Source organism: Phacochoerus africanus, chromosome 11, assembly GCF_016906955.1.
Source record: "Phacochoerus africanus isolate WHEZ1 chromosome 11, ROS_Pafr_v1, whole genome shotgun sequence".
Taxonomy (NCBI): Eukaryota; Metazoa; Chordata; class Mammalia; order Artiodactyla; family Suidae; genus Phacochoerus; species Phacochoerus africanus.
Genome location: NC_062554.1, coordinates 79,978,289 through 79,990,984, shown reverse-complemented (window position 1 = coordinate 79,990,984; position 12,696 = coordinate 79,978,289). Strand labels below are relative to the sequence as shown.

The window sequence follows — 12,696 nt, the reverse complement described above, 5'->3', positions numbered from 1 at the left end:
GGTTAGCAACTCTAACTCCGATTCAACCCTGTAGTCTGGGAACTTGCGTATGCCTCAGGTGCTGCACTAAAAAGAAAAAAAAAAAAAAAGTAGCTCCAATTGCATTATTTTCCTATTTTTTCCATTTTGCTCAGAAAAATAGTAAATGCCTAAATTATATCTCTACTTCACTTTCTCTCTACACATAGTATCCTTTAGAGGCAGAGAAAACAAAATCAACTGGTAATTCTGGCCTTCTGACCCTCATCACTTGAAACACTTATTAGAAATTAAACACAAAGAGATAGAAATGCGGGAAACTAGAACTCTACAATATTACCCTAACCAAATGGCTGACAATGTTTCACTGGGAAAATCTAAGTAACATTCTCTTAAAACATTATGCTCTTAAGTTGTCTTTAATAGATCAAATAAGGTTTAAGCATGCTTATGATCAGAATATAAAAGCAAATTTAGTATCAATTTTTACTAGCTTATTTCTGAAGATGTATATCATTTTTCAAGTTTCTGGAGAAATAAAACTTTTTACCACAAAACACATCATTTGAAAATATGATTTTTACATAAAATAGAAATTGGGAAAGTAGATACTGAATGGCACATCTAGACTATAAGCTTAATATTACAGAATAATTTAATGAAATCTAATGGTAATCCTAAGAACAAATGGGGCACTACAGTAATAAATCAATGACTCCTTATAGTAAATTATTTCGTTTATTCACCCTTGGGATTTAAAACTTACACCAAAAATGATACTGCTCTATGTTTTCCATGGACTCTAAAATATGCTTGGTGTTTATTTATATATGTATTTCACAAAGATTATTATAAATAACTTATGTAACAGGGTAAATTCTAAGTTATACGTGTGTTTAACAGAAGGAAATTCCAGCACACTTCACATAAAATCAGAATTTAAAAAAATCCTATTGCTCTGAAAATGAGAAAAAAATATTACACCAAGAAGTCTGACCAATAGTTCTTCCAATAAGTTTTTAAAGAAGGCTAAATTTTGAAAAATCTCAAGTAATTTTTGTACAATGTTACAACTAATTTTCTTTCAGGCCTTAGAACAATTTGTTCTATTTTGAAATGTGAAGAAAATAAATGATTAAAAAATCAGAAGCCCCCAAAAGCAGTGGCTATTTTCAATTTTTGGCAAGATGTTTACATTTTAATTAGCAAAAATCAGATGACAATTGTCATTTCTTCATATGGCAAGACATTTAATCTATTTAATACCAGAGCCTTTCATGAAAAAAAAAAATCCAAAAAACTTCCATCTGAAAATAGTTTTCTATCATGTCATCTGATCCAAAGCTCTAGGTTCAAAGTCCTGAAAAATGGGAACCATATCTGAAAATGCTATACAGCCCTCCCCCCAAAATTTACTTCAGAAAATTAGAAGGCAAGATAACCTTAATGAATCTCAAATACTTCAAAATAAAAGTTTGCAAAAGACATATAACCATATTCCAAGGTGATTTTTCATATTACACTCAATTCAAAAAATGTCATAATGCCACTGACATATGCACAAAATGCAAGTTATCAAATGTCCAATTCTAGAACTGTAGTTCTCAAAGTATGGTCTGAGGAACTCCCTTCCAGGGGTTCCAAAACGTAAATACTAAGGTTATTTGCCTTTTCACTCTCTCTCATGGGTACAGAGTGAAGAGTTCCAGAAGCTATATGACATGGGATAGTGTCATCAATCTAGTAACTTGTGAACCTGTATACTTCTCATTTTTTGAAATTTCTGAGTTTTAATTTAAAATTGCAAATTTCGAAAGATATAACCTATATGAACAATAATAGAGTCCTCAATTTTTAAAAGTATATAGGCGTCTTGAACCAAAAAGTTTGAGAACCACTGCTCTAAAGCATCTCAAGACCTTCAACACAGGCATGGTGAGCCACTAGTTATGAAAGGCCTCCATTCAAAAAATATCAATTCCCCTAAGAAATTTCAAAACTGAAAGTTCCTGGGCATCATTTACATGATACCCAACACCATATCCCTACAAAAGCACCTGACATAGCAACAAGGAAAAAATTTGGCTGCTTATAAACTAAATACAATTCCATTATGTATTCTAAAACCACATTTTCAACTATCTATACTACAAAGTAGTATGGGAAAAAAACTAAAAACAGGAAAAAAAAGTTCAAAAATAATCAAATATATACATTTTAACTAATGAACACCTGGCAAGGTATCACAACCTAAATATCCAGGAAGATTTAGAAACACTGACCATAAAACAACAAGGATTACCTTTAGTCATCTTCTTACAAAATCAAGAGTATATGAACAGGAAATTTAGAAATATAAAAGAATCTCAATTGAGTAGTTTTTTAATTAAAATCTAATATCTAATTTGAGTGACATTCACAAAGAACTAGAACCATCATAAATTACTCCAGAGTATGAATTAATAATTTTTTGGGGGAAAAAAAATGGTTATCAAGCTTTCACATAGAATATTAGTGAAGGAAAAGTAATCTTCTATTAAATTCTGCTACATTTCTGCATTTGGTAGAGCAAGAGGAAAATTAACATAAATTAAACAAAAAGAATTATTTAGCTACTATAAGAACAACTTTCTTGACAACTCTTTCAAGGCACTTTTCCAAGAAATGCTCTGGAATCTCATTCTTTTGGGACTATTAACTTAAAAAAATAAACTCACATCATTTACTAAAATAAAAATCTCTTCCGGTAGGAAAAAACTGAACAGCACATGCAGCCTTTAAATGTATCATTAAAGGATAGTCTATAATTTCTTAAGCAATTCATTAGGTGTTACAGGGTATTAACAAATGGAAAATTAATATACATTTTATGTTGTAAATTTCTAAAAATATGCAGGTGTTCCCTCACATCTTAGCATAAATCGAATCCATATTGCCTCTATCACTAGCCAGCCTACTTTTGTGATTATTAGGCCAATAAAAAATGAAGTAAGAAAGTGGTAATGCCAAAGGTAAACTTGGTCAGTAGATACAGACTGAGTACTAAGTGCTATAAAATAAACTGGAAACATGCCTAAATAGAAACAATTGGATTTTCCACATTTATTTCATTAAATAGGATTAGAAATATAGAACCATTTGTGCTACATCATTATGAATATCATATTATAGTCCAAATGACAATTTTCCTTTAACTAAAGATAAGAATTAGTATAGAGGGAGAATCAGGCAATATTATTCTTAAGAAAATGGGCAACCTAGATGTTAACCAATGTTTGTACTCTAAAATAAAAACTGCTGTTTCATCTCTACTAACATACAACTCCTCCTAATCTGCTACATACTATTCTGGTAAGAAAACACCAAATTTTTAAATGAAACTTACTTAAAATATAAAATCATTGCTATGTAAAATTTGTAAGCAGAAGAAATGTAAAAGTAAAGCACAGAAGAAAAATCTTTCTAACAGTTTAACATATTTCAATAATAGGAAAAAAACAATAAGTGCTTATCAAAGAAGTGAAATTTCATGACTATAAACACACTAATGGAATGACAGACTTAATTGTTAAGGTTCTACATGTGATGTAACAGGTACATCTACATGTAAGACGACAACTCAATCTTTCTTTTGAAGAAAAACATATACAGAAACACACAGACGAAGAGACACAAAAGTGTTAGACTGAAGAGTCTTGAATGTTGCATCTTGGGCCCAATGGATAAACCTAACTTTCAGTAGTAGACTTTAAGTGGAAGAACTGAATCATTACTGTAGTTTGATGATAGTAATGTTTGTTTTAGGGTAGAAATGTTTGTTTGTTTTCATTTCTTTGTAGAGAGAACTCATTCACTAAATATATGTAAGTATATAGTTTGCATTTATTCCCACACATCTAAAGCAAAGATTTGGTGACTATTCAGATAGGTGCTACAACTGAAAAAGGAATTAACCTTTAAAATGAACATCTAAAAGTCTGAGACAATCATTAAGTTCTTTTCTTGCCCTGCTTGAAAGTATTCTAAAAGCCTAAACTTTTATGTGGACATAGATATAAATAAGTTGAAAGAAAAGTGACATTTGTTTTCATAATTCACTCAGCACCATTCAGCAGTCCTATGAACAATGGAGTGAGAGGATAGAAAAGGGAAAGGAAAACGCTCCCATTTCCCAAGAGTATGGACATAGAAATATTTCTCTAAGTATACAGACTGTGAGCTCCTTGAGGACGGTGATTGTGAGCTCCTTGAGGACGGTGACAAAGAGCAGATACTCAATAAAGGCTGGTTGACCAAATGAATAAATGTTATAGTTAGGGTGCTCATTCACTCCCATAGCTCTCTATACACAGGATTTCATGGAAGCCACTTAATCTAATGAGTAGAATGGTTTAGAGAATTCCCTTTTCCCCAGACAGACAGATATCATAAAAATTGGGTTGATCTACCTCATTACTCTTGCTCTGAGATAGTGTCAGGCTATCATTGGTCAGTTCCTCATCATCAGCACTGTTTCTGCTAAGAACTTTACTCTTCTTCTTCTTGCAACCCCCTTCACTGGCAGGGCTGCTATGATCTTCATCATTGCCTTCATCATTCTCATCCTCATCACTCCCACTTCCTTCATCTTCATCATCCTCATTGTCTCCATCACTTCCTTCCTTCTGAGATGCAGACCTTCCCTTTCTTTTTACTACAGTGGGTCGCCAATCATTGTCATCTTCACTGTCATAGTCATCCATGTCATTCAACTCTTCCATGGACACAAAATCCAAAAGTGGTCTGTTTCGACGAAGGTTCCACTTTTTTGGCTCACTGACTTGTTCCTCTGTAGTAGCTGTGGTGGGGACTGAAGGAGATGTATTAACACCAGGAGGACTTGTGGCTGGTGTGGTGGAAGCAGCAGAAGTAGCCACATTATCAGATACTGTTGCCTTTTCTTTATCCTTCTCTCTCTCCTTCTCTTTATCTTTTTCTTTCTCCTTCTCTTTTTCCTTTTCTTTTTCCTTCTCTTTTTCCTTTTTCTTTCTAGGTCTTTCTCCATTCTCTTCTTCCTCCTTTTTTTCCACTTTAATTAATTGTTTTTCTGATGACAGAATTTCTTCCTCTGCAGAATTTTTAAGTTGTTCTTCCTTTACTTTAATATCTTCATTCAGTTCTTCCTCTAAAATATTTTCTTCAGAATCACTACAGGAACCTTCTCCACTGTCCTTTGAAGGATCTTCACTTCCATTACCACTCCCTTCAGAATCTGTTGAAAATATGAGAAAAAAAAACCACACATATGTATATACATACACACACACACACACAACGCTGACACAAATGAAACCACCAAAATTTGTGAATAACTTGAAAAACAATATAAACAAATTTAAGTCAAAGAATGATAGACATTCCCAACCTGATTAAATAATAATTCAATGAAGTTGGTATAATGGTTTTAGTTCAATATAGCACTAATGAAGATGAATATATGTAACTGTAACTCAAAATGTACTTTAAAACAAGGACCACTATTTTATGTCATAAAGCTCACACTCTATCTAGTGCCCTAGAGGCAATTTTTTTCTAAAAGTAAATGTGCTTCTTTTTAAATTGAAGACTTGATTTTAACTTTATGGTACTATAATATGGACCAAATTCTTCTTCTCTTACAACTTCCTTTCATAAATTACATGGACCTACAAGCACTGAGTTACACTCAGAACGAGAAAAATTTGACCCAAAAACCTTAGTTTCATTGACCTCACTCTTTACCCTGCAAAAATGAACATAGGTCTATATGATAGTTAACATGTACCACATCCCTATAATACCATTCAATTTTCAGAGCACAAGTACACAAGTAAAAAACAGACAATAGCAATGGCACAGAAAATGGAAGTTTCTGATGATTAGGATACTGTTCATATCAATAAAAAGAGCCATCTAAATTTCCAAAAATTCTAGGCAGTAACTACTACAGCCCCTAGAATGAAATAAACTGATAAATTTTTTTTAAAAACTAACCCATCCTGGAAATAAGAAAGCACAGAGGTCACTAAAAAGATAGGCTGAGGATATTAAAGAGTTTATGCTGGACCCTAAGTTTTCTAGCAAGTGCCTTCCAATCCAAACAAGGGCAATTCAGGCCCTCTTAGACCAACACTACGCAGTAACATTCTAATCCTCTTACACATAAGCAAATAAATAAAAATCTAAAATATGTGCAGAAAGAGTTAAAAGGAAAGGGAACAGGAAGAAGTAGAAGCAAACCAGTCATAGTCAGATCGTGGCCAACATCAATAGTAAAATCTGTAAGGTGATTTTTATACCTATAACCAAGAAAAGGGTAATAATAAAATGGCGAAAAAATTCATGATTACACACCATTTTAATTTCTGTTAACTCAACCAGTGTTACAGCCTCTGTAATTATCCAGGCGTTAAAAGTAAAGAAAGTTGCCTGTAATTAGTATCCAGTTTCTAAATAACCTCAGAAAGCCTTTACGAATGCCTGATTGAAAAAAAAAAAAAAAAATCTTGCAAGTTACATCACATGAAAAATAAAGACTAACATTTAGTGGATGTTGATTGAACCTATAAAATCAATCAATCTCAAGATTATCATACAGGCACCCACATCTTACGCATGACCATTGTGAAAAAAATCTCATCCTGAACAATCTTGCACAGGACACAAGAGCAGTATCATGTATACCCACAACCCCTTATCTGAAACTTGGAGCCACATGTGTTTCAGAATTTAGATTTTTCTCTGACTTTAGAACGGCAGCATGGTGTGTGCATAATATACTACACTAACACCTCCAGTGAATTCTATGGTACTATCTTGTAACCAAATATATTACTTCTTCCATGAAAAGTATGCATATTTTCAAGTATGGTAAGTAAATACTACAGATAAACTCCTATCAGTTCTGGTCAGGTTTTACCATCATATAAGTTCACACCAATCTTAGAAAACACTTTTGGATTTGTGAGTTTCTTGGATTTCAAAGAGTGTGAACCCAATATCATTTACAAATAGAGGATGTATTTTCAGTCCAACAGCTCTACAAATGATTAGGGAAAAAATAATTTTTTTATACCACTCACGGTAATTAAGCCCAACCTACCAAGAAAATAGCTCTGATACAAAATAGTAATTTCTATATATTTTTAGATAAGGATATAATAAATAATAAGCAGAGCTGACCAAACACGTCTAAGACAAAGATAGATCTCTGAGCACACTGAGTAAAGAAAATTGAACATTGCACAAGCAATGCTATAATTAAGGGAGCTGAGAGATGGAGAACAGGTACTTTTCTGGATTCATCTTGTAGAATTTTTTTCTTAAGTAACTGAAAAGTACTATTAATAATTTTTACCAATAAAAACATTAACGGTAGATACAAAAAAAAGATCCACTGAGACACAAATATGGGTTCCTGATCAAAACTGAGACCAATCCAACTTTGCTATTAACTGGAAATTTTACAGACTTTCAGGAATTTCTGCAATTTTGTTTTGGTTGCTGTTGCCAATGCAAATTAATTATTTTTAAAAATACAGGGAAACTGGTACTCTTGATTCTCTTTCTGTTTTGTTGTCATAGTTGAATAGAAAGCAAAATCTTAAAAGATTTAAATGATTTATATTTGTTAACACTATTAGCATTAAAAGAATATAAGATTTTTTCCATAAATCTAAATCCTAGTAGCTTACCCAACCCTTCATCCTTCAAATATAACACATTATCCACACTCCAACTGCAGGAACCAGGAAAATATCAAATTTTATCTTTATTTGACTTCTGAAAAATAACTTCTTCAACTGATTAGTCATGACTTCTTTTTAGTACATGTGCACTTGAGGGATGAAGATAAACAATATTTAGTTATAAGCATTACTTAGTAATAAAGACACTGAGAAAATCAGAGTCCTTGGCTCTCTATAATTGCATTTCTGTAAGCTGTAATGAAAAATTTTCTATCCCTACAAATTCAAACAATGTTCCAAATCCATCACTCTTACATCCATTAAAAAAAAAAAAAATAGACTAGAGAGATAGACCAGATACTTCAAATACATCTATCTTAGGCATAAGAACAGTTAATTACAAATCTACAATATAAGTTTTACATTAGAAAAAAAAATCTTTAAAATCTCTTCTTCCTATTCAGTTAAATAAAAGGTAACCTTTCTCAACACAATCAAAATCTCTGCAAGCAAAAGCTACTTCAACTAACAGTTACAGAAATCAAAAACCAATCTTCAAGAATCCCTTCACAATATTAAATTGTTTCCCCCTTGATAAGTATTAAATAATAAAATCAGTATGATTTAATTCAGTTTTATGTTAGCTTTGCAATATAAAGAATCATCTTTGTTCATCGACCTTATTTAACTATTTTGTTCACTGATCTAGTGCAACAGCCATTAGTATTATTAATGTACATAACTGATAATAGACAGATCACCAATCTACTAATTATTTAGTTATCACCCTGGGGACATTTTTAACTAATTCAGTATGTCTCTTTTTAAAAAGCCAATCAGTCAACACACCTCATCCTCTACTTATGACTCTAGTTCCAACTGTGTCATTTAACATTCTCTGGGTAAATCTAGACCAGTGGTTCCCAAAGAGGGACAATTTTGTCCCACAGAGGACATTTAACAATATCTAGAGACAATGGTTGTCACAAAATGGCAGGGTAGAGGGTAGGGGTTAGGTAGGGAAGATGCTACTGGCATTTAATAAGTACAAGACAGGGATGCTGCTAAACATCCTACAATATAAAGGACAAGCATCCATAATAAAGAATTAACCAACACAAAACAGCAACAGTGCTGAGATGGAGAAACCTTGATCTAGCAAAATCTCAATTTGACCTCATTCTACTTTCCCAGGCTCATCTCTTTTACTACTCTTTTGCTAAATCCTGATCCCCAAATATAATTGACATTTTCCAGCCTCCATTCTTTTAACATCTAAGGTTTTTCCCCCCGCCTAAGTTGCATCTCTTTCAGGTCCTGGTTCAACTCTCATCTCCTCAATCAATTGGTCTAATGTTTCAAAATCAAGCCGGTCTATTTTTTTTTTTTTTACTTTTTTGTCTTTTTATGGCTACACCTGCAGCATATGAAGGTACCCAGGCTAGGAGTCTAATCAGAGCTGTAGCCCCTGGCCTACACTACAGTCACAGTAATGCGGAATCCAAGAACCACAGCATTGTTGGGTCTGAGCTGCGTCTGCAACCTACACAACAGATCACCACAATGCCAGAGCCTTAACCCACTGAGTGAGGCCGGGGATCGAATCTGCATTCTCATGGATGCTAGTCACATTCGTTAGCCACTGAGCCAGGACGGGGACTCCAAAATCAATCCAGTCTAAAGCAGTCCCATCTCCTTTGAAAGACTTGAACTACACAAATGATCAATCATGCCTTATTACAGCTACCCCCTATTTTATTTAATTATTCCAATATTATCACTATTCCTTTGTGAATTCACCAAAGCATCCAACAAAAATACTTTTAAATGAAACTACATTTGGTCAATGATTATATATCTTGTTTCACCTAACCAAAATCAGAATTAAGAACAAAATACTACCAAAGCAAAGTCTCAGCCTAACTCTTCCTATTAAATTGTTTTCTGGCAATTTGTACCAACTAAACTAACTATGGCTCAAGATATACTGGCTAGGGCATAGGGAGATAAAGCATTGCTATTTTGTCTTATTTAATAAAAGTAATGTATGCACTTATTTTCAAAAACATTCTAGTTATGCAGAAGGTTGCTAAATGTAATTGATTCTACCTTAACTGTCTCCTATCCCATGCCCAATTCTAAGTCCAAGTCTCAAATATAACTGCTTTAACTAGGCCAAACTATGAAATTGCCAATAATCAACTTAGACCTATAAAATATTTGGTAATAATGATAATTTCACATGGTTCCGGCTAACTTTTCTACATATGGTTCTTCTGGTGGTTACTCTAATACACTTATACACTATTTTTAGGATTAATTTTAAAAGGTATTTATTGACTGTCCTCAATCAAAAATGAGAAATTTAGCTCTACTTTCACATGAGATAAAATAAAAGATGATCAATTTTCAGTTCATAATTATCTAAAGGCAGAATCTGAGAATTACTAACTATTGATAATCATTTGCCAACCTTACTAGCAAGTCATTTTTGAGCATAATTTTATCACCTCTTAAGTAATCTCTACTTTATCTGAGAAACACATAAATAAAATTATGTCTATCTGAAAGGGCAATAAATAAGCTTACAGAAATGTCTATGTTTATACTTAAAGCTAAACAGAAATATGAAATTTTGTAGTCAGAACTTCAGATGTCAAAATGAAAATCATAAGAAACTGACACATAGAATCCAGTTGAAAATTGAGGTCAACCAATCTAATTATTTTAACATTAAGTTACAAGGAAGTCAGTTGTTCATTGATTTAGTCATTTCTAGAGATTGTCTGGAAAGAAACTATGATCAGAAAGATGTTATTATTTCTCCAACTTCTGTTTAATCTCCTATTACAAAATAGAGTTGGGATTCCACAACTTCACCATGTTTGAAAAACAGTGCTACCAACAGGGCCTAATTTCCAAAATATACAAACAACACATACGACTCAACAGCATAAAAACAAGCATCCCAATTGAAAAATGGGAAGAAGACCTGAATAGACATTTCTCCAAAGAAGACATAAGGATGGCCAACAGGCACATGAAAAAATGCTCAACATCACTAATTGTCAGAAATACAAATCAAAACTGCAATGAGGTACCACACCTCACACCAGTCAGAATGGCCATTGTTAGTAAGTCTACAAATAAATGCTGAAAAGGGTGTGAGAAAAGGGAACCCTCCTATACTGTCACTGGGAATGTAAATTGGTACAACCTCTATGGAAAACAGTATGGAGGTATCTCAGAAAACTAAATACAGAACTATCATATGATCCAGCAATTCCACTCCTGGACATATATCTTGGCACAGCTTTCACTGAAAAAGACACATGCACCCCTAAATTCACTGAAGCATTATTCACAATAGCCAATACATGGAAAGAACTGATATGTCCAACAACAGATGAATGGATTAAGAAAATGTGGTACATGTATACAGTGGAATGCTACTCAGACATAAAAAAGAACAAAATAATGCCATTTGCAGCAACATGGATAGAACTAGAGACTCTCACTCTAAGTGAAGTCAGAAAGAGAGACAAATACCATATGATATCACATATCTGGAATCGAATATATGGCATAAATGAACCTATCTACAGAAAAGAAACATATTCACGGACATGGAGAACAGATATGTGGTTGCCAGGATGGACAGGGAGGGAGTGGTATAGACTGGGAGTTTCGAGTTAGTAGATGCAAACTATTGCATTTGGAGTGGATAAGCAAAGAGATCCTGCTGTATAGCACAAGAAACTATATCTAGTCACTTGTGATGGAACATGATGGAGGATAATGTGAAAAAAAAAGAATATACATACACATATGTATAAATGCATCACTTTGCTGTACAGCAGAAATTGACAGAACATTGTAAATCAATTATACTAAAATTTAAAAAAGAAACAATAATAAATTTAATGTCTTATCTCCTGGAAGAGTCCAACAATCTCACACACAGAAAAGATTCAAACATTGGTAATCTACAGTAAGCCAACATCTCAGCTATGGGACACAATAATGCACCTTAACCAAGAGTGGAAAATATGACTCAATTTCTACTGACTATTAACTATTTCAAACAAAATCATTTTCTACCAAACTCAGTTATGATAACATACCAAAAAATACACAAATAAATTTGTATCCTTTGGGGCCAGGGAAGTAAATTACAAGTATAGCAGATTAGTTAACAGACAGAATACATTTTTGAGTGCTTTTAGATTTAAAAAAAAGAAATTATCAACAAGACTGATTCTATCACTTGTCACAAATAACAGGCAATTCCCATCAACTCTGATTAAGATTTAACAAGGCCAGAAATCTCTACTTGGTTTGATACCAAAAATTATTTTGAGAAAGTAATTTGTATCATTATATTGTTTTAACCCTTGTAAAGAGAAGTGATATATCGCAATAAAAAAAAAGAAAAATGATCTACAAAGTCAGGATTTACTGTCACAATAATAACTCTGGAATATGTAAAAAAAATTAAGCTTTGGAGTTTTTCCCATAATGATATTCAAATAAGTCATAAATTCTGACACCCAACTATTTTTGTTAGTTTACAATCTCAACCATGACAAACCAAAGCTACATTCCAGCCAAGAATATTCTTTTCTGCCAATATTTTCACCAAGAGCACTAAAATTGGTTTGGATTTTACCTCTTTTCCCTTCTCTGGAATTACCAAACAACAGTAAATGAAATGAGAGATGACAGAGCTGAGAAGTAAAGGTTTAAAAGAATTAATAAAGATAAGCTTATCAACTTTTGATTGCTGGGAGCAACCTCAATTAGTCACCTTGATAAAGGAAGTGAGTAGTTACAATTTAAAATTACATCTATCTACTTTTAGGATCTAAGCAGTGAAAAGATTATAAATGCTGGAAGAAGCCAAAAGAACTGGACTAGACACATGTGGGCCTAAGTGGCCTCATGCAAGTTCTTTTAAATTCTGTTATCTGTAAAACAGTGTCTTCTCCACAGAGTTATTATAAAAAATTAA

General features: G+C 33.0%; 1 protein-coding gene across 4 annotated transcripts in view; it reads right to left on the bottom strand.

The window, feature by feature from the left end:
* Nucleotides 1-12,696, bottom strand: part of PHF14 (PHD finger protein 14) — a 131,243-nt gene that overhangs the window by 116,414 nt on the left and 2,133 nt on the right. For all 4 annotated transcript variants that reach the window (XR_007130697.1, XM_047752232.1, XM_047752233.1 and 1 more), the window contains exon 3: nucleotides 4,428-5,230. Coding sequence is in view for 3 of the 4 variants with exons in the window: in XM_047752232.1 (XP_047608188.1) it covers nucleotides 4,428-5,230 (803 nt within the window). In the remaining variant the exon portion in view is untranslated. The remainder of the gene's footprint in view (nucleotides 1-4,427; nucleotides 5,231-12,696) is intronic.